The sequence below is a fragment of the Cherax quadricarinatus genome, chromosome 48 (assembly GCF_038502225.1).
Source record: "Cherax quadricarinatus isolate ZL_2023a chromosome 48, ASM3850222v1, whole genome shotgun sequence".
NCBI lineage: Eukaryota > Metazoa > Arthropoda > Malacostraca > Decapoda > Parastacidae > Cherax > Cherax quadricarinatus.
In genome coordinates, this window is record NC_091339.1 from 8,417,859 (window position 1) to 8,442,311 (window position 24,453).

The window sequence follows — 24,453 nt, forward strand, 5'->3', positions numbered from 1 at the left end:
GTGTGATGTCACCGTGGTTGTTTAATATATTTATAGATGGGGTTGTAAGAGAAGTAAATGCGAGGGTCTTGGCAAGAGGCGTGGAGTTAAAAGATAAAGAATCACACACAAAGTGGGAGTTGTCACAGCTGCTCTTTGCTGATGACACTGTGCTCTTGGGAGATTCTGAAGAGAAGTTGCAGAGATTGGTGGATGAATTTGGTAGGGTGTGCAAAAGAAGAAAATTAAAGGTGAATACAGGAAAGAGTAAGCTTATGAGGATAACAAAAAGATTAGGTGATGAAAGATTGAATATCAGATTGGAGGGAGAGAGTATGGAGGAGGTAAATGTATTCAGATATTTGGGAGTGGACGTGTCAGCGGATGGGTCTATGAAAGATGAGGTGAATCATAGAATTGATGATGGGAAAAGAGTGAGTGGTGCACTTAGGAGTCTGTGGAGACAAAGAACTTTGTCCTTGGAGGCAAAGAGGGGAATGTATGAGAGTATAGTTTTACCAACGCTCTTATATGGGTGTGAAGCATGGGTGATGAATGTTGCAGCGAGGAGAAGGCTGGAGGCAGTGGAGATGTCATGTCTGAGGGCAATGTGTGGTGTGAATATAATGCAGAGAATTCGTAGTTTGGAAGTTAGGAGGAGGTGCGGGATTACCAAAACTGTTGTCCAGAGGGCTGAGGAAGGGTTGTTGAGGTGGTTCAGACATGTAGAGAGAATGGAGCGAAACAGAATGACTTCAAGAGTGTATCAGTCTGTAGTGGAAGGAAGGCGGGGTAAGGGTCGGCCTAGGAAAGGTTGGAGAGAGGGGGTAAAGGAGGTTTTGTGTGCGAGGGGCTTGGACTTCCAGCAGGCATGCGTGAGCGTGTTTGATAGGAGTGAATGGAGACAAATGGTTTTTAATACTTGACGTGCTGTTGGAGTGTGAGAAAAGTAACATTTATGAAGGGGTTCAGGGGAAACCGGCAGGCCGGACTTGAGTCCTGGAGATGGGAAGTACAGTGCCTGCACTCTGAAGGAGGGGTGTTAATGTTGCAGTTTAAAAACTGTAGTGTAAAGCACCCTTCTGGCAAGACAGTGATGGAGTGAATGATGGTGAAAGTTTTTCTTTTTCGGGCCACCCTGCCTTGGTGGGAATCGGCCAGTGTGATAATAAATATATATATATATATATATAATATATATATATATATATATTATATATATATATTATATATATATATTATATATATATATATATATATATATATATATATATATATATTATATTATATATATATATATATATTATATATATAATATATATATATATATATACATATTATATATATATATATATATAAGTTAGCATATGAGAAGTTTTTACAAGGTAGAAGTGATACAAGAAGGGAGTGTATGGACAGAAAAAGAGAGGTTAAGAGAGTGAAGAAATATAAAAAGAGAGAGCGGGTGAGATGTTATCAACAAATTTTGTTGAAAATAGGAAAAAGTTTTGAAGTGAGAGTAATAAGTTGGGAGAGCCTAGGGAACAAGGGGATTTGATAGTTAAAAGTAGGAGAGTTATTAAATAGAGCATTAGAGGTATCAGGAAGATGGAGGGGACCTTTTGAGGAATTGTTAAATGTTAATGAAGATAGGGAAGCTGTGATTTTGTGTATAGGGCAAGGAAAAATAACATCTTGTAGGAGTAAGGAAGATCCAGTTGTGACTGGAGGAGAAGTGCGTGAGGCAGTGGGTAGAATGAAAGGGGGTAAAGCAGCTGGGATTGATGGGATAAAGGTAGAAATGTTAAAAGCAGTTCAGGATATAGTTTTGCAGTGGTTAGCGTTTTTATTTAATAAATGCATGGAAGAGGGTAAGGTACCTAGGGACAGGCAGAAAGCATACATAGTTCCTGTGTATAAAGGCAAATGGGACAAAAGAGCGTAAAAATGGTAGGGGAATAAGTCTGTTGAGTATGCCTGGTAAATGTATGGTAGAGTTATTATTGAAAGAATTAAGAGTAAGACAGATAGCAGGATAGCAGATGAACAAGGAGGCTTTAGGTAGAGTAGGAGGTGTGGAGCCGGTGTTTACAGCGAAACATATAGGTGAACAGTATTTTGATAAGGGTAAAGAGGTTTTTGTTGCATTTATGGATTTGGAAAAGGCATATGATAGGGTGGATTTGGGGAGGGGGAAATGTGGCAGATGTTGCAAATGTATGGAATAGTAGGTAGGTTATTGAAAGCAGTGAAGAGTTTTTACGAGGATAGTGAGATTCAGGTTAGAGTATGTAGGAGACAGATTATTTCCCAGTAAAAGTAGGCAGCAGACCGTAATGTGTGATGTCACCTTGGTTGTTCAATATATTTATAGATGGAGTTGTAAGAGAAGTGAATGCTCGGGTGCTGGCAAGAAGTGTGGGGTTAAAAGATAAAGAATCTAACACAAAGTGGTAGTTGTCACAGTTGCTCTTTGCTGATGACACTGCTTTTGAGAGATCTGAAGTGAAGTTGCAGAGGTTGGTTGATGAGCTTGGTAGGGTATGTATATGAAGGAAATTATAAGTGAATATAGAAAAGAGTAAGACAAGGATAATAAAAAGTTTAGGTAACAAAAGATTGGAGGGAGAGAGTATGGACGAGGTGAATGTATTCAGATATTTGGGAGTGGACGTGTCAGCAAATGGGTCTATGAAAGATGAGGCGAATCATAGAACTGATGAGGGGGAAAAAGTGAATGGTGTACTGAGGAGAATGTGGAGACAAAGAACTTTATCCATGGAAGCAAAGAGGGGAATGTATGAGAATATAGTTATACCAACGCTCTTATATAGGCGTGAAGCATAGGTGGTAAATGTTGCAACACAGAATGCTGGAGGCAGTGGAGATGTCATGTCTGAGGGCAATGCGTGGTGTGAATATAATGCAGAGAATCCGTAGTTTGGAGATTAGGGAGGAGGTGCAGAATTACCAAAACTATTATCCTGAGGGCTGAGGATGGGTTGTTGAGGTGCTTTGGACATGTACCCAGAGTTTACCTAGAGAGGGTTTCGGGGGTCAACGCACCCGCGGCCCGATCTGAAACCAGGCCTCATGGCGGATCAGGGTCTGATCAACCAGGCTGTTACTGCTGGCCACACGCAAGCTGAAGTACGAACCACAGCCAGGTACTGACTTTAGGTGCCAGGGGTCTATTGGTAATCCCCCTTATGTATGCTGGGAGGCAATTGAACAGTCTTGGCCCCCGGACACTTATTGTGTTCTCTCTCAATGTACTCGTGGCACCCCTGCTTTTTATTGGGGAATTGTTGCATCTCCTGCCAAGTCGTTTGCTTTCATATGGAGTGATCTTCGTGTGCAGGTTTGGTGCAGAGAGGATGGAACAAAATAAAATGAATTGGAGAGGACTCGCAGCAATGGTTTCAAGTTGGAAAAATTCAGATTCAGGAAGGATATAAGAAAGCACTGGTTTGGTAATAGAGTTGTGGATGAGTGGAACAAACTCCCGAGTACAGTTATTGAGGCTAAAACGTTGTGTAGTTTAAAAAATAGGTTAGATAAATACATGAGTGGATGTGGGTGGTCCTGACTAGCTTGTACTGGGTGGATGTGGGCTGGACCTGACTAGCTTGCGCTGCTGGGTCTGGTGCCGTGCTCCTTCCTTGAGTGGAGGTGACCAGACTGGGTGGGTCATTGGGCTAATCCGGGGGATGTGGGACATGGACTTGCTCCACATGGGTCAGTAGGCCTATTGCAGTGTTCCTTCTTTCTTATGTTCTTAAGGTGGGGTAGAGGTCGGCCTAGGAAAGGTTGGAGGGAGGGGGTAAAGGAGGTTTTGTGTGTGAGGGGCTTGGACTTCCAGCAAGCAAGCATGAGCATGTTAGATAAGAGTGAATGGAGAAAAATGGTTTTTAGGACATTACGTGTTGTTGGAGTGTGAACAAGGTAAAATCTGTGAAGGGATTCGGGGAAGCCGGCAGGCCGGACTTGAGTCCTGGAAGTACAGTGCCTGCACTCTGAAGGAGGGGTGTTCATATTGCAGTTTTATAATTGAAGTGTAAGTGCGCCTCTGGCAAGACAATGATGGAGCGAATAATAAAAGTATCTTTTTCGGGCCACCTGTCTTGGTGAGGAAACAGCCGATATGTTAATAAAAATAAATTCGCTCTGGGAATATACATATTCTGAGCATGTTGTACATTGTTAAGAAAGAGTCATAATTGCCGATCCCCTTATTATCGTAAGTACGATCATCGTCAATAAATCATTAGCTAGACAACCCCAGTCGAGACTAGACAGGTTTCTCCCCCAAGTCCATTATGACTGGCAGAAAGAAAATAGAGTACCCTTGGCGCAAGTGGTCACTTGCGCCAAGCTCTTCTGTGATCTCTAGATTTACGAGGGTTTCCTTATTTGACAAGAATAGGTTGAGTAGATTATCACTTTTAGGCTTTGTTATAAACTGCTTCAGAAAGCAGCCCTGAACTTCTTCCGGGAAGTCATTGGGCTCCAGATTACCGGTCAAAGAAGTCCAGTCAAACTGACTAAATTTAATATCCCCTATTACTAAGTTACAGTGTCTAGAAGCCCTAACAATTTCATCCCAAAGTCGTCTCCCTCAATCACTTTCTAAGTTAGGAGGTTGGTATATTACACCTAAAATTAGCTTGTCTTGGCTTTCTAGAAACTCGGCCCAAACAGATTCTATGTCTAATCCATCGATTTTGATATCTCCTTTTATGAAACAATTTATATTTTCTCGAACATATACTACTACTCCACCCCACTTCCCATCATGTCTGTCTATACGGAACAACTTAAACCCATGAATATAACACTCAGCAATCATGTTTCGACACTTCAAAATAAACCAAGTCTCAGTTACTACAATAACGTTTATGTTTATAACACATGAAATCAGATGTAATTAGCTCATCTAATTTCTAGCACTTTGACTATTTGTGTAAAATATTTGAAGACTATTTCTCATCTGTAATTTTTCCCTTTTCATCTTTCCTATTCATAATTTATGTTGCAATTATTTTGAATTTTACCTGTTAAATGATAAAGGTTACCCCTAAAATCCACATTATTATGACCCTGATCATTTAAACAGTTCAAATCGCTGCTTCTACCATCTATTTTTTCCCACAATAATCATACATCACAGAGCGCCCTCCCTTCCAAATTACGTCTACTTCAGACCTATACCTGCTAATCATGTATTCATTTCTACATCTGCTAACATCATTGCCTACAGCTTCGAGACAAACAGGACTGCTCCTATTACTTCTCATGATGTCCAGAGAGCTAATAATATCCTACATCCCAGCCCCTGGAAAACACACCCTCTGCCTTTTCTTCCTATTTCTAATACAAAATGCCTTATCCATAAACTTAACCTGTCCCTAACTAAAACGTTCTTACCTTTGCTAGTGTTTACAATGACGTTCTTGACGGTGCTCATAGGGATGGTCTTCACTGGGATGTCCTGAACTGTTGATGCACACTCATCTGTCAACAGAGAGAAGGAATTGCTGATCTCCACAGAAGTCTCTTGGACATTCCTTAGCTTAAGCTTCGTCCCATTCGTTCCAACCATTATCCAGTTGTTGGTCATATCATCACTGCAGATTATCTCGACAACGGTGTTCCAGGGATGATCCTTGCACACCCCTTTCAGTCGTTGAATCCCTCTTCTAGCATCCTCTAACTCTTGTTTTAAGCTGGGGATACAGCTGCTCATAATCGAAGGCAGCCAACATCACATTCTCAGCTAGCTAAGAACGGAGAGCTACTAGAGATGCAGGCTAGCTGCGGGGAGTGGAAGCTGCTGCTGGTGAAAGCTACATGAAAAACAGTTGCAGGCTAAATGCTTACGCTGCAGGCTAACTTCTGAGAGGTGCAGGCTAAATTCTAGGAGCATAGGCTATCTCCTAGGAGTGCATACTAGCTGCTAAAAGTGCAGGCTCTCAGCTAGAGAATACAGACAACCTGCTATCAGGTGAAAATAAAAATGTTTCTTTCTTACAGGACGATGCGATTACTACTACTGATATTTCTGCCTTTTGTCCTGGCTGGCTGCAGAATGGCGCAGGCCAAGCTGCCACCACCTGAGAAGTCCTACAAGTTCTTGATTCCCATCCCTGCAGTCATGAGGAACCACTGGAATATGTTCAAGCCTTTCCTCTTAGCTCTGGCTGACCGTGGACATAAGGTACAACCTCGGCTCTGTATGTATCTGCGTGTTCCTTAGTTATTATTGTTGTTATTAATTCACTGCAGTCGTTGTAGTAATACAGTAGTGTGCAAATTAATTGTAATCAGAGTAAATTTTGTGATTATCTCGTATGTCAGTCTCCGGCTTAATTAATGTAGTTTGGGTTCTTTTCTTTTCATAAAAGTTTGCTACTACTTCTGGAAACCATTTAGCTGTGGTGTTATCCTGCATTTCTCGTCAGTGCTACAATAGCTGATGTTCTGTAAGTCTATTGCTGTAAGCGTAAATGTTGATTTTTCATATGCTTAACGAAGGCTCCTTGAAGGTGGCAGAACTTTCAGAAAGACGATGAAGAACAACTGTTGCTATGAATAAAAAAACGGCTGCGGTGGAGATGAATGGAGAAAAATTACATTTTCAGATGAGGTGCATTTTGGAGTACATGGGTACAGAGGTAGTGAAACGGAGCAAATGTGAACCTCTTCGGAATGGATACATTCAACAAACGCCAAAACACCCACCCAAGATGTTTTGGGGTAGTTTTACTGCAAAAGTCCTTGGATAACTTGTTATTGTTGAGGGAACGGTGAACAGAAAAAAATACAAGGCAATCTTGCCAACTCATTTGCTTCCTATTGAGGATAGAGACTTTCCTGATTGAGGAGTCATTTTCCAGCAGGATCTTGCTCCATCCTACACTTTCAAAAAATAACATTCTTCAAAGAGAGTGGGCTAAACGCTCTGAATTAGCCAGGAAACTCTCTTGATGTCAACCCAATTGAGAATCTATGGGCAATAACCAAACACAGGATCGCGAAACAGAACTGTTCGACTGTGAAGAACCTAATAGCTGCTGTTATTAGGACCTGATACCACGATGAACTTGCCAAAGTGTGTTCAACATTCGTCGATTCTATTCCGCAGCGTGTAGCAATGTTTATAAAAGCAAAGGGTAGTCATATCTCTAAATAAATCAATTATGTGACTATGATTGCCTTGTATTTCTCAAATAAGCATTAATTTGCCAAATTAACTGTCTTATTTCATCACTGTCCCAACTGATATGCACACTACTGAAGGAGGGTGACGACAGCCATCATTCAACACCATAACATCCAATACCATAACCACCAGAACATCCAATACCATAACCACCAGAACATCCAGTACCATAACCACCTTAACATCCAATACCATAACCACCAGAACATCCAGTACCATAACCACCATAACATCCAATACCATAACCACCAGAACATCCAGTACCATAACCACCATAACATCCAATACCATAACCACCAGAACATCCAATACCATAACCACCAGAACATCCAGTACCATAACCACCAGAACACCCAGTACTATAACCACCTTAACATCCAATACCATAACCACCAGAACATCCAATACCATAACCACCAGAACATCCAGTACCATAACCACCATAACATCCAATACCATAACCACCAGAACATCCAATACCATAACCACCAGAACATCCAGTACCATAACCACCAGAACATCCAGTACCATAACCACCATAACATCCAGTACTATAACCACCAGAACATCCAGTACCATAACCACAATAACATCCAATACCATAACCACCAGAACATCCAATACCATAACCACCAGAACATCCAGTACCATAACCACCATTACATCCAGTACTATAACTACCAGAACATCCAGTACCATAACCACCATAACATCCAGTACTATAACCACCAGAACATCCAGTACCATAACCACCAGAACATCCAGTACCATAACCACCATAACATCCAGTACTATAACCACCATAACATCCAGTACCATAACCAACAGAACATCCAGTACCATAACTACCAGAACATCAAATACCATAACCACCATAACATCAAATACCATAACCACCATAACATCCAATACCATAACCACCATAACATCCAATACCATAACCACCATAACATCCAGTACCATAACCACCATAACATCCAATACCATAACCACCATAACATCCAATACCATAACCACCAGAACATCCAATACCATAACCACAAGAACATCCAATACCATAACCACCATAACATCCAATACCATAACCACCATAACATCCAATACCATAACCATCATAACATCCAATACCATAACCACAAGAACATCCAATACCATAACCACCATAACATCCAATACCATAACCACCATAACATCCAATACCATAACCACCAGAACATCCAATACCATAACCACAAGAACATCCAATACCATAACCACCATAACATCCAATACCATAACCACCATAACATCCAGTACGATAACCATCATAACATCCAGTACCATAACCACCATAACATCCATTACCATAACCACCATAACATCCAGTACCATAACCACCATAACATCCAGTACCATAACCACCATAACATCCAGTGCCATAACCATCATAACATCCAGTACCATAACCACCATAACATCCAATACCATAACCATCATAACATCCAGTGCCATAACCACCATAACATCCAATACCATAACCATCATAACATCCAATACCATAACCACCATAACATCCAGTACCATAACCACCATAACATCCAGTACCATAACCACCATAACATCCAGTACCATAACCACCATAACATCCAGTACCATAACCACCATAACATCCAGTACCATAACCACCATAACATCCAGTACGATAACCATCATAACATCCAATACGATAACCACCATAACATCCAGTACCATAACCACCATAACATCCAGTACCATAACCACCATAACATCCAGTACCATAACCACCATAACATCCAGTACGATAACCATCATAACATCCAGTACGATAACCACCATAACATCCAGTACCATAACCACCATAACATCCAGTACCATAACCATAACATCCAGTACCATAACCACCATAACATCCAGTACCATAACCACCATAACATCCAGTACCATAACCACCATAACATCCAGTACCATAACCACCATAACATCCAGTACCATAACCACCAGAACATCCAGTACCATAACCACCATAACATCCAGTACGATAACCATCATAACATCCAGTACCATAACCACCATAACATCCAGTACCATAACCACCGTAACATCCAGTACGATAACCATCATAACATCCAGTACCATAACCACCATAACATCCAGTACGATAACCATCATAACATCCAGTACCATAACCACCATAACATCCAGTACCATAACCACCATAACATCCAGTACGATAACCATCATAACATCCAGTACAATAACCACCGTAACATCCAGTACGATAACCATCATAACATCCAGTACCATAACCACCATAACATCCGGTACCATAACCATCATAACATCCAGTACCATAACCACCATAACATCCAGTACCATAACATCCAGTACCATAACCATCATAACATCCAGTGCCATAACCACCATAACATCCAGTGCCATAACCACCATAACATCCAGTACCATAACCACTATAACATCCAGTACCATAACCATCACAACATCCAGTACCATAACCACTATAACATCCAGTACCATAACCATCATAACATCCAGTGCCATAACCACCATAACATCCAGTACCATAACCACTATAACATCCAGTACCATAACCACTATAACATCCAGTACCATAACCACCATAACATCCAGTACCATAACCACTATAACATCCAGTACCATAACCACTATAACATCCAGTACCATAACCACTATAACATCCAGTACCATAACCACCATAACATCCAGTGCCATAACCACCATAACATCCAGTACCATAACCACTATAACATCCAGTACCATAACCATCATAACATCCAGTGCCATAACCACCATAACATCCAGTACCATAACCACTATAACATCCAGTACCATAACCATCATAACATCCAGTGCCATAACCACCATAACATCCAGTACCATAACCACTATAACATCCAGTACCATAACCATCACAACATCCAGTACCATAACCACTAACATCCAGTACCATAACCATCACAACATCCAGTATCATAACCGCCATCACAACATCCAGTACCATCTCATTGTCACCATAAATCTACAAACATCGTACCATCGTGATAACAATCTCTAAGAACTACCACCATTTTACAATGACCATAACTACCATTGTCATCTTATTATAACAACCAGAATCATAATATCCCACATAACCACCCATCATATAATCATCAAATACAATACCTAATCATTCATCACCGTAACAACCACTATCAGCCACCATCACATCATCCACCACTATAAACCACTGCCATGAAACCACCATCGAACCATCACCATAACCACCATCGAACCATCACCATAACCACCATCGAACAATCGTCCCATAACCACCATCGAACAATCGTCCCATAACCACCATCGAACAATCGTCCCATAACCACCATCGAACCATCACCACCATCGTATCACCATAAAAATCACAATTATCAGTTAACACTTCGGTAACATATTTACTTTGTCTCTGCATTAAATTAATGAAGACCCTGGTGGGCGAAACGTTTTCAGTATACCGGCCCATGCTAGGTATCACCATCACCATAACACTACAATGATGACAATACTATAACAACAATTAGCACCATCACTTCATTCTTGTAAAATATATAACACCACCACACCCTCACTATAACCACTATTATTGTAACATATCAACCTAATCATCACATTATCACTATAACAATCACTATTGTACCACCATCACAAAAACTACCGTCTGCATGTGTAGTTATGGTAGTATTACTGACAACAATTGGAAGGATAACAGACATATACATCTAAATGAGAGATTTATGAAGACAATGTTTCGCAAACCAGAGGTTTTGTTATACTCGGATGCCCATTACCTGGATACAATTGGAATATTTAGGTTAGGACAACAACAACAACAGCAGCAGCAGCATTAATCATCATCAATCATCATCAGCATCATCAGCATCAGCATCATCAGCATCATTCGTGTTTGAAGTAGGATTTGTTTGAATCTAAGAAATATTAAGGCTGCCTTTATTCTGTGAAACTGTTTTAGAGAAAGATATAAGAGCTGCCTCTCTGCACTTGCACTTCCATGTGTCTGGTTCTGACAGGCATTGTTCCATCTCAAGCTGGTTACTGATGTTCAGATCCTGTACACACCAAGTGATGTTCAGTTTTTTTGCATTTGCTGGCAAATTGTGTTCGTTCAGGAGTATGAGAGTTCAGGGTGTTTCTGAAATGTGTTTTTTTCGTGCCCCCATGAGGGAATGGTATAAACACGTGCATGGACTATTACTGGGTGTGAAATTTTAATTTTAGCGAGGTCCTTGATGGGGACAGTAGTTGGGGGTGACGACTCCAATATTGCGAGTGCTCTAAGAGATGTTTTAAACAACTTCTCACTTAGGGAGGACAATGAATATGTGGAACTGTTGGTTAAAAGCGGAGGTTTGTAAGGCACATTATGTGCAATCTTTACTGAAGGAGGTGTAGAAATGGAGCTGTGAAAACGTTTAGTGAAGGCACAGTCTTCGTCTATGCACCCGGGATTGCAGACATGGAAGGCTCTTGGAACAAAAAACTTAAGATACCTCGTTAGGTTCTGGTGTCCTATGTGGAATATAATTGAATGTGATTGGTTTTCTTAGGTTTTCTATAGACTACAACTGAGTAAATAATTGAGAATTAGAACGAGGATGTCATGGAACAGGAGTTTGACTCGACTCACAAAATCGAATAACACGAATGCAAACAAACCATACCACGGGTGGGGATAAAACCCGCGGTCAGAGAGTCTCAAGCTCCAGACCGACGCGTTAGCCACTGGGCCAATTGGCTACGATAAGATTCATCCAACATAGTTGGATGAGTTTTATTGTAGCCAGCTGGCTCAGTAACTAACGTGCCGGCCTGGAGTTTGACCGCGGGTTCTATTCCCGCCCCTGGTATGGTTTTAACGGAAATTTGTCCTTAATTGCCTCCTCTAAAGTGAAAGAATTGACAGCTCGACTGCCTAGAGCATTCTTTGTAGTTCGTGGACATTGCTGTATTTAGAGAAAACGAAAACTACATCACACCATGTAAAGCACCACGTGACAGTTGAGTAATAATACTGAAACGTTTTCCCATGTAAATAATTCACTAGTATGGTGCTGATGGGAACTCCCATGCTCATCCTGCTTGTTGGTAAAAGCTGTTACTGACACTGAGAAACATTTGAAGTTGTCACAAGGTTCAATGAGAGCGACGACGACATTTGGAGAAAGTAATACATTGAAGCTGTTGTTGACTGTGCAGCCGAGAGAGTTGATACCCTGCATTGACTTTCGTGAACAAAGACATCCAAACTGCTTAGTTTTTTTATTTTTATTCCTGGTAGAAAGGTCTTTAAAGTAACTGATTAATGCACCAGAATGTTTAAGATGTAAATGCCTGATATTATCATTAGAGACCAGAATAGTGTTTGGCTAGGACACCACTGGCAAACTTGTATGGGTCCTGCCTATTACAAAACATGACTGATATCAAAGGTATATTGTGTTGGTAAGCCATTCGAAGATTTGTGTGGCTCTGGTTAAGAAATTCTTGATGAGCGAGTTGCGTTGAGTGTTGCTGTATTGGTGTGCGGCAAGGGTTGTTAAGAGATCCGTCAGCTTTGAGTTACAGTCGCCAAGGTTTAATATGACGACTCCGCCTGCTCTCTCTGCCTTTGTGATGACTATGCTGTGATCTTTAGCGAGATACTGAACGACTTTCTTATACCATTTGGGAATGGTAGGAGAGAATGGCTCACAAGGCGGTAGTGAGAATGCCTAGCATAAATCTTTGGTGGAGAGTCCGTCACTGTATCTGTGGTTGGTCACCGAGTTGAAGTAAATTGGTAGTAAACTCAAGGCCTTGCTGTGCGTCTGAATTTCTAAACATTGTGCGGGAGGACAAATTATTGATCAGGGTGTGGCGTCTCTTATCCTCCCAGTGGCTATTGTAACACAAGGACTGACGTTTGCGGGAAAGCTGAACTACGTCTTGGAGGCTACTTTTGGTAACTTTGCTGATAATAACTTCTGCTGTGGGACAATTTAGGTGCAAGTAGGTTCCTGTGTCTCTAGCAATCTGGAAAATGCCTTTGGCAGTGTTGGAAAAGACCAACTCAACCTGGGAGTTGAGCCTGAATTGCTAGGGAAAAAGGTTATTTGGACAGTAACATGGATTTTAGGTTAGGAAAAACCCTCTAATCGAGAGGCTGTTGGTTGTTAATTATAGTGCTGATTGTGCAGACGAGTAGACTGCAAAATCACCATTTCTGACTCCACCAATGGCCACTCAATAGTCTCTTTATTACGGACAGTTGTTCGTTAATGAAAATATCTAATCAGCCAGTCAGGTGGCAGCACCTCAATGTCTAAAAATATGCAGACATTGTTAAGAAGTTCATCTGTTGTTCAGACTGAACATCGGAATAGAGAAGAAATGCGACCTAAGTTATTTTGGCCGTGGAATAATTGTTGGTGCCAGACGGGTTGGTTTATCTCAAACTGCTGATTGCCTGGTATTTTCACCTGAAGTATATCTGGAGGGGGTTTCGGAGATCAATGCCCCCGCGGCCCGGTCTGTGACCAGGCCTCTTGATCAACCAGGCTGTTACTACTGGCCGCACGCAGACCAACGTACTAACAGCAGTCCGGCTGATCAAGTACTAAGTGCTTGTCCAGCCTCTTCTTGAAAACAGCCAGGGGTCTATGGTAAGCCCCCTTATGCATGCTGGGAAGCAGTTGAACATTATTATTGTTATAATCAAGGGGGAAGCGCTAAACTCGTAGGATTATACAGCGCCCGAGGGGGGGATGTGGAAGGCATTCAGGCTTAATTCGGGGAACTGGAGCACAGATCCAATTCCCTAAATCAAGAGCCCCTCACCATCAAGGAACCTTCCATGAGGGGAGCAGTTGAACAGTCTTGGGTCCCTGACACTTACTGTGTTGTCTCTTCGCGTACTTGTGGCGCCCCTGCTTTTCATTGAGATGTTGCATCTTCTGCCGAGTCTTCAAGGATGGAATATTCGCCTCTACATATAGGCTCTCGACATGTGAGGAGTGAAAAGCACATAGACATAAACGTAATCCTTGATGATGGATGCCATCAAGTTTAGAGTCGCAGGAGAGGCCGCTCAATGTATTTGGGCTGAATGCAGTCGGAGAACTTGATGATCAGCCGCCTATGAAAGATGAGCAAGGGTTTTAAGGAGGTTCAGCCGGCTATGAAAGATGAGCAAGGGTTTTAAGGAGGTTCAGCCGCCTATGAAAGATGAGCAAGGGTTTTAAGGAGGTTCAGCCGCCTATGAAAGATGAGCAAGGGTTTTAAGGAGGTTCAGCCGCCTATGAAAGATGAGCAAGGGTTTTAAGGAGGTTCAGCCGCCTATGAAAGATGAGCAAGGGTTTTAAGAAGGTTCAGCCGCCTATGAAAGATGAGCAAGGGTTTTAAGGAGGTTCAGCCGCCTATGAAAGATGAGCAAGGGTTTTAAGAAGGTTCAGCCGCCTATGACAAGTAGTTTTCAGGGAGGTAATACAATGTTTCCAGGATAACCGACAATCAAACAGAAGGCCGAGAAACCTGACAGTATCACATTCTGGGATACGTGAGCCATACAGGTACAAAGGCGTATCAGGGACGATAGAGCGTCTGGGGAAGGTAATTTGGTATGTTTTAGCGCTAGAAAATTTAAACCCATGAATAGTGGCCCAATGGGAAACACGTCTGACAGCATTCTGGAGAGAGGCTGCTACTAGGCGACACTCAGCGCCTGTACAAGGTATAGCGAAGCAGTCAACAGAGTGATGACCAAATGTTGGATGGGAGAACAGATGCTAGATCATTTATAGCAAGGAGAAAAATAGTAGTGCTGAGAACACATCCCTGAGGGACACCCTCAGCTTGGACAAAGTCCTGGGAAAGCGAATTATTAACACAGACACAGAAATGATTCTCAGATGGCAGAGTGCCTCGGAAGCCTAAGAAAAGAGCTTCGGCCAAGATGTTATATCTCCAAATAGTGTCATATGCCTCAAGATTAAAAAAGGAAATAACCGAGTGGTTACTAGCAAAGACATCGAGAACATACGTATCTAAGCGGAGTAAGTGGTGGACAGTGAAGCAGCCCTTACAAAAGCCATATTGAATAATGGACAGACTATTGTGTGTTAGTAAGACACATAAGCAACAGTTAGGCATCTTTATTCCGATTCGCATACACAGTAGGCTTCTTCAGTCGAGTACAGAAAGTAGGCAGGAGCAGTAGGAAACACAGCTGGGGAAGAATTCCTTGCGACCAAATAACGTTAAAAAGCCGTAAGAGGACTGCAAGGGCTGACGTTTGTAAATGCTGAAGCATACGAATATGAATGCCGTCAGGCCCAGCTTACCTTACGGCGGGTCACACACTGCAGTTGCAAATTCCTGCCCTTCTAGAAAAGACATTCTCTCCTCCCTCAGAGCAAGCCAACCTCCCTCCCTCCCCAACCCCTTCCCTGCACCTCCCCCCCTTCCATACCTCCCTCCCCTACCCCCAATGCCTGGGTTACTCCACGCACTTTGTCTACCTCTCCTACTCTACACACATCAAACACCAACACACAAACTACAAGTACTTCTTCTACACCTACACCCACACTAGACTACAAAACTGACCTGTCAACTTGCCACTGCTGCCCACTCTGCAATGGTAATCTCTCAAGCTTACCAATCAGACTACTCACATGTCCTTAACCTAATCTTGTCTGCAATCTTCCCTCTTTAATTATCCCTCCTTCCTGCTTCTCTTCTAAGCCCCCTACAACCTCTAACTCCTCCCTCTCTCCCACCCCCCACTTCCTACACCCACCAGCTCTCCTCCTCCCCTACCCCTCTTCACTACTTCTACCCCTCCCACCAACACCCCTACTGCTGCTGCTATGGCCACCCCTCCCCCCACCTCCTTACCCACTTCCTCATCCCCAACCAAAGGTTCCATTTCCTCATCCCCTACCATAGCTTCCACTTCCTCATCCCCTACCAGAGCTTTCACTTCCTCTGCATCTACCTTTGCCCACTCCTCCACCACAACCAAAACTTCATCCAGGTCCAACTCCACCTCCTCCAGACAAAATCCACTCAAACCTAAACCTGCCCCAACTTCTGACACACAGACCAAAGAACATAAAAACAAAACCATCTCTTCCTCCCCCTCCAGGAAACGGGTCCGTAACACCTACAAACACACATCCACTGATGGCACCACTATCACGGGTTTTAACCCAAACTCCTCCCCCGACATTAACTTTGCTATGACGAAACCATTAAATCATGTTTAAAGTGATTCAGTTCAATGTACGTTCTTACTTTACAATTAGACACCTACTGGCCGAGCTCCTTGAAGCAGAGAGGCCAGATATTGTTTTGCTAAACAGTACCTTCCTCAAAGCCCCTCAACGTATCTGCCATTATGGTTATACTGCACTACAGTCCCCCTATGATCCCCATGATGGGGTTGCCATCCTTGTCAAATCCAACATAAAAAACGAATTTCTCCCAATCCCTTTCATTCACCAACACTGTCCTGCAGTCAGAATACACACCCACCTTGGCCCCTTTATCTTTTTCACCACCTATGCTCGCCCAAACACTATTCTCAACATACACCATCTTTCCTTAGTCTTCAACTACACTAACACACCAACATACCTGCTAGCTGACATGAATGCCAAACACACCGCCTTTCTTCACACCAGTAACAACCAACTTGGTCACCAATTACTCAACTTCACAAACCATAAACACCTAATTCATCTCGGCCTAGACTTCAACACCTACAACCACACGGACCAAGGCAAACCAGACATCATTCTGGCAAACAGAGCCAGCTCTCTATTTCAACACTACATCTCACCTGGCCCTATTACAGGCTCTAATCACATCCCAGTCATCTTACACATCTCCTCCAACCCTATCCTCATCCCAGCCACACCTTCCTTCTCCTACAAGAATGCTTACTGGGATGCTTTCAAACAACACATAGACAATACTACCCTCACCTATGACTACAACAACAAACCTATCTCTGACATCGATACTCAACTTGATCTCATCCAGGACACCATTACACAAGCAGCGAACACCACAATACCAAAGAAAACTCACACCACTAGTTATTCCTTCAAACCGTCACTCAGAACAAGAAGACTAATTATCTGCTACCACAACCGCTTCCTCTACAACACACAGATTTAATCAAGTCCGATTAGATCTCGCTTACCTTAGAAACAACATTCTACACAGCCAGGACCAAGACCACAACAATCACTGGTCACAACTCATACAAGCGGACAAACAGCGTATTAAAAACACTAAAGCCTTCTTGAACTTTATCAAAATCAATCAGAGGCACAACTCCCACCAACAAATTCAAACACATCACCCACAACAACACACATCTCAGACCCGCAGGCTGCTACTAACATCTTCAAACACATCTGGGAGAACATCTTCCACCCTCACCCACCTCACCCTAACGTTATTCAACACATTCAGAACATAGAACACTGGAACACTGCACACACACAAGAAACAACACCAGATAGCCACATCCATCTGGACTCTCTTACCTCCTCCCAAGAACTCGACACTCCTTTCACCAACACAGACATTAAAACTCTCCTCAGACACCTTCCTCCCAAGGCTCCTGGTGCCTCTGGCCTAAACCATATTATCCTAAAACATCTTCCTGACTCTATCATTACTGCCTACACAAACCTCCTCAATGCCTCCCTTGCCTATGGATACTTCCCTTCCCTCTTCAAAGCTGCTACTGCTATCCTCCTTCCTAAGCCCAAAAAAAGACCACTCTGATCCTAGAAACTATCTCCCTATCAGCCTCCTCGAAACTTTAGAAAAACTCATCAACCACCGCCTTCGCAGATACCTGGAACACAATTCTCTACTTAATGATGGCCAGTTTGGCTTCAGAACTCACAGATCCACACAGGATGCCATTAACATCATTCTCAACTACATCCACATAAACACAAAACAAAGAAACAGGACAGCCCTGGTTGCAAAAGACGTTGAAAAAGCTTTTGACACTGTCTGGCACGAAGGGCTCAAGTACAAACTCTGCACTAACTTCAACCTGCCTCTCAATACTCGTAAACTCCTCTGCAACTTCCTAGACGGCCGTACCATGAGAATCAAATTCCAAGGCTGTTACTCTGACAACTTCACACTAAATGCTGGAGTACCCCAGGGATCTGTCCTTTCCCCTACCCTCTACATTTTATACACTAACGACATTCCAACACCTGTATACCACAACTCCATCACACTAGCCTATGCAGACGACATTACACAACTTATCACTCATGCCAATATAGATACACTCACACACAAAACACAAAATGAGGTTGACAGGATAGCCATCTGGGAACAAAAATGGAGGATCAAAACCAATGCAGCAAAATCCAGCATTACGTATTTTAACTACAGGAAACGTGATCCTCCATTACCTGTCGAACTCAGAACAGCTGACACCCGCACTTACTTCCCTATCACACAATCTGTCACTGTCTTTGGCGTTAATCTTGACTACCTTCTTCGTTTACACGGACACATTCACTCAAGGCATGCAATAGCTAGTAAGGCCCTTGCGGGCCTCTACAAGCTGAAACATGCCTCTCAACGCACCAAACTACACCTCTACAAATCCCTAATACGTCCTCTGATAACTTACTCTCCTCTAGCCCTCTCTCTTGCAGCAAAAACAAACTTACTTAAACTGCAGCGTGTCCAGAACAAGGCACTGCGCTGGGTGCTTGATGTCAGATGGGAGGACTTCGCCACAAGCGAGTCTCTCCATGCCCAATTAGACATCCCTGCGCTGAATCTGTACTGGAAGACGCTCAGTGACAGATAGACAAACGAGACACATGACTACTGGACCTCTCTCCTTGACGAAGACATTCACAGACCCACAAACCAACACAACCTTTTCTACTCCTTGCATGATCCTGCTCCTAACCCTATTTACAAATAACCTTGGATTCTCTGACAGGTACCTTATCTGACCCACGTTCGCCTTAGCTTTAGGGTTAAGACATGGGTCAATTCTACACTCCTCTCTAGCGCTAATCTTCGCCTGTCCCGTCCTCCCCGCTCACCCCACCGGAGTCCCAACAGAAGAGCCTGAATTTCTCTTCTCAATATCTGTCCTACGATCGCCTTCGCTGCTGGGTTAAGCCCTGGCTCTATTTCTACGACTAAGAACACTCCTCTCCAGCACTATTCTCCGTCTGTCCCGTCTTCCCCGCTCATCCCATTTGGGATCTTACCTGAACTTTCATTCGTTCGTTCGTTCCTTCAAACTTCACATTGCTCCAGACTATAGAATAAAACTCTCTAGGCTGAGGGACTGACCACATTAAAACTACATATTTAAGGGTGATGGACTGATTGCATTGTCTTTACATCTCTACTGCTTCTATAAGCTCCTCTGTACTCGATTGAAGAACCCTACTGTGTAGGCGAAACGTTTCGGAATAAAGATATTTAACTGTTGCACGTGTCTCTTATCAAGAGTATTTATGCGGCATCATACTATCCCCTCGCCTCCGTTAGACGGGAGTCCTGCTGTTAATAATAACAATATCTTCATTTACTACAAGTACATGTACAAGGTATACAGGCCTAGCTGACATCAATGACATACAACACTATAGAAAGCCGCTTGTTATGCAGAGCATTTCGGGCAAATTAGGTCAGTTTTGTCCCTGGATGCGATCCACACCAGTCGACTAACACCCAGGTACTCATTTTACTGATGGGTGAACACAGACAACCGGTGTAAGGAAACATGCCCAATGTTTCTACCCTCGCTGGGAATCGAACCCAGGCCCTCGCCGTGTGAAGCGAGAGTTTTAGCCACCAGGCCACGGGACACCGTAATGTTATTTGGTGGAAGTGGTTCAATTTCAACCAGAACAATGGCTTCTATAACATAGAACCCCTTGCCAAGGAACTTCATCGTTATCCTACATAACATACACACCCACCTGTCTCGTGCAGATCTCTGAGGTCTGTCTCAAATTCAACCTACTGAGCATTCTCCACCTGACTTCACCCTATTTATATTCATTGTGTACTTTCATCACACCTCCAGATAATCTCCAGAGTCGTTCTGGCACTCGGGCTGCGTCCCTGAGTGCCAGGAATGGCTAAAATGGAGTTGAAAAACTGACGGCACCATTGTTACAGACCTGCTCCCTCTATAGGGCTATAAGCGGTACTACACGTGACATGAATGCTCACCGTGCCTCCTGCCATGGGGCTGTAAACGGTACATCACTTGTACCAACTCTGACACTCCTTTAGGAGCCACTATGGGGTCACCGCCTGGAGAAGACCGGTGCCAGGACCCGTACTGGCAAACCTACCTCAACATGAATTTTACCCAGGTAGATCTGTTTGTATCACTTATTCAACACATGGGAATCTTTACTGAAGAAACGTTTCGCCACACAGTGGCTTCATCAGCACAATACAAAGTAGAAAGGTGTAAGGAGAGGAGGAGTTTGAGGTATTCAGTCCCTCAGCCTGGAGTCCATCAATCTTTTAGAAAGTACGGAATAGGGTCGCAGAGATGGCTTATATATTGCAGACAGGTGAGGCGAGGCAGCAGGAGGCGGGGTCATAGTGGAACTATCCATTAGTCTAATTAGGTCTTCGTCCAAAGGTTGGACAAGTGTTGAAAAATTCTTTGTATCAAGATCCCATGGTGTTGCAGTGTCTGACAGACACTGTCAGACACTGCAACATTATGGGGTCAGGGTGACCAGGGTGCACTGCTGAGAACCCTGGTCGCAACAGTATGGATGCTGGTGCACTGCTGTGCACCCTGGTCACCACACTACAGTATGGGTGCTGGTGCACTGTTGTGCGCCCTGGTCACCACACAATAATATAAGTGCTGGTGCACTGTTGTGCGCCCTAGTCACCACACAACAGAGCGGGTGCTGGTGCACTGTAGTGCACCCTGGTCACCACACAACAGTATGGGTGCTGGTGCACTGTTGTGCACCCTGGTCACCACACAACAGTGGGTACTAGTGCACTGTTGTGCACCCTGGTCACCACACAACAGTACGGGTGCTGGTGCACTGTTGTGCGCCCTGGTCACCACACAACAGTATGGGTGCTGGTGCACTGTTGTGACCCTGGTCACCACACAACAGTGGGTACTAGTGCACTGTTGTGCACCCTGGTCACCACACAACAGTATGGGTGCTGGTGCACTGTTGTGACCCTGGTCACCACACAACAGTATGGGTGCTGGTGCACTGTTGTGACCCTGGTCACCACACAACAGTGGGTACTAGTGCACTGTAGTGCACCCTGGTCACCACACAACAGTATGGGTGCTGGTGCACTGTTGTGACCCTGGTCACCACACAACAGTGGGTACTAGTGCACTGTTGTGCACCCTGGTCACCACACAACAGTATGGGTGCTGGTGCACTGTTGTGACCCTGGTCACCACACAACAGTGGGTACTAGTGCACTGTTGTGCACTCTGGTCACTACACAACAGTACGGGTGCTGGTGCACTGTTGTGCGCCCTGGTCACCACACAACAGTATGGGTGCTGGTGCACTGTTGTGACCCTGGTCACCACACAACCAGTGCACCCTGGTACTAGTGCACTGTTGTCACCACACAACAGTACAGTATGGGTGCTGGTGCACTGGTGCTCACCACACAACTGTTGTGCACCCTGGTCACCACACAACAGTATGGGTGCTGGTGCACTGTTGTGCACCCTGGTCACCACACAACAGTATGGGTGCTGGTGCACTGTTGTGCACCCTGGTCACCACACAACAGTATGGGTGCTGGTGCACTGTTGTGCACCCTGGTCACCACACAACAGTATGGGTGCTGGTGCACTGTTGTGCACCCTGGTCACCACACAACAGTATGGGTGCTGGTGCACTGTTGTGCACCCTGGTCACCACACAACAGTATGGCTGCTGGTGCACTGTTGTGCACCCTGGTCACCACACAACAGTATGGCTGCTGGTGCACTGTTGTGCACCCTGGTCACCACACAACAGTATGGGTGCTGGTGCACTGTTGTGCACCCTGGTCACCACACAACAGTATGGGTGCTGGTGCACTGTTGTGCGCCCTGGTCACCACACAACAGTATGGGTGCTGGTGCACTGTTGTGCACCCTGGTCACCACACAACAGTATGGCTGCTGGTGCACTGTGACCCTGGTCACCACACAACAGTATGGGTGCTGGTGCACTGTTGTGCACCCTGGTCACCACACAACAGTATGGGTGCTGGTGCACTGTTGTGCACCCTGGTCACCACACAACAGTATGGGTGCTGGTGCACTGTTGTGCACCCTGGTCACCACACAACAGTATGGGTGCTGGTGCACTATTGTGCGCCCTGGTCACCACACAACAGTATGGGTGCTGGTGCACTGTTGTGCACGCTGGTCACCACACAACAGTATGGGTGCTGGTGCACTGTTGTGCACCCTGGTCACCACACAACAGTATGGGTGCTGGTGCACTGTGGTGCACCCTGGTCACCACACAACAGTATGGGTGCTGGTGCACTGTTGTGCACCCTGGTCACCACACAACAGTATGGGTGCTGGTGCACTGTTGTGCACCCTGATCACCACACAACAGTATGGGTGCTGGTGCACTGTTGTGCACCCTGGTCACCACACAACAGTATGGCTGCTGGTGCACTGTTGTGCACCCTGGTCACCACACAACAGTATGGGTGCTGGTGCACTGTTGTGCACCCTGGTCACCACACAACAGTATGGGTGCTGGTGCACTGTTGTGCACCCTGGTCACCACACAACAGTATGGGTGCTGGTGCACTGTTGTGCACCCTGGTCACCACACAACAGTATGGCTGCTGGTGCACTGTTGTGCACCCTGGTCACCACACAACAGCATGGGTGCTGGTGCACTGTTGTGCACCCTGGTCACCACACAACAGTATGGGTGCTGGTGCACTGTTGTGCACCCTGGTCACCACACAACAGTATGGGTGCTGGTGCACTGTTGTGCACCCTGGTCACCACACAACAGTATGGGTGCTGGTGCACTGTTGTGCACCCTGGTCCCCACACAACAGTATGGGTGCTGGTGCACTGTTGTGCACCCTGGTCACCACACAACAGTATGGGTGCTGGTGCACTGTTGTGCACCCTGGTCACCACACAACAGTATGGGTGCTGGTGCACTGTTGTGCACCCTGGTCACCACACAACAGTATGGGTGCTGGTGCACTGTTGTGCACCCTGGTCACCACACAACAGTATGGGTGCTGGTGCACTGTTGTGCACCCTGGTCACCACACAACAGTATGGGTGCTGGTGCACTGTTGTGCACCCTGGTCACCACACAGCAGTATGGGTGCTGGTGCACTGTTGTGCACCCTGGTCACCACACAACAGTACGGGTGTTGGTGCACTGTTGTGCACCCTGGTCACCACACAACAGTATGGGTGCTGGTGCACTGTTGTGCACCCTGGTCACCACACAACAGTGGGTACTAGTGCACTGTTGTGCACCCTTGTCACCACACAACAGTACGGGTGCTGGTGCACTGTTGTGCGCCCTGGTCACCACACAACAGTATGGGTGCTGGTGCACTGTTGTGCGCCCTGGTCACCACACAACAGTATGGGTGCTGGTGCACTGTTGTGCACCCTGGTCACCACACAACAGTATGTGTGCTGGTGCACTGTTGTGACCCTGGTCACCACACAACAGTGGGTACTAGTGCACTGTTGTGCACTCTGGTCACTACACAACAGTACGGGTGCTGGTGCACTGTTGTGCGCCCTGCTCACCACACAACAGTATGGGTACTGGTGCACTGTTGTGCGCCCTGGTCACCACACAACAGTATGGGTGCTGGTGCACTGTTGTGCACCCTGGTCACCACACAACAGTATGGGTGCTGGTGCACTGTTGTGCACCCTGGTCACCACACAACAGTATGGGTGCTGGTGCACTGTTGTGCACCCTGGTCACCACACAACAGTATGGCTGCTGGTGCACTGTTGTGCACCCTGGTCACCACACAACAGTATGGGTGCTGGTGCACTGTTGTGCACCCTGGTCACCACACAACAGTATGGGTGCTGGTGTACTGTTGTGCGCCCTGGTCACCACACAACAGTATGGGTGCTGGTGCAC

The 24,453-nt window shown here is 44.9% G+C and overlaps 1 protein-coding gene and 1 long non-coding RNA gene across 5 annotated transcripts in view; one reads left to right on the forward strand and one right to left on the reverse strand.

The window, feature by feature from the left end:
- The window catches only part of LOC138854067 (uncharacterized), a 343,922-nt gene that overhangs the window by 264,473 nt on the left and 54,996 nt on the right, over positions 1–24,453 (reverse strand). The window lies entirely within an intron of this gene.
- LOC128687643 (UDP-glycosyltransferase UGT5) overlaps positions 1–24,453 on the forward strand; it is a 108,632-nt gene that overhangs the window by 25,756 nt on the left and 58,423 nt on the right. For all 4 annotated transcript variants that reach the window (XM_070094848.1, XM_070094846.1, XM_070094849.1 and 1 more), the window contains one exon: positions 6,013–6,196. In XM_070094848.1, the coding sequence (XP_069950949.1) occupies positions 6,017–6,196 (180 nt within the window). In that variant the 5' untranslated portion in view covers positions 6,013–6,016. The remainder of the gene's footprint in view (positions 1–6,012; positions 6,197–24,453) is intronic.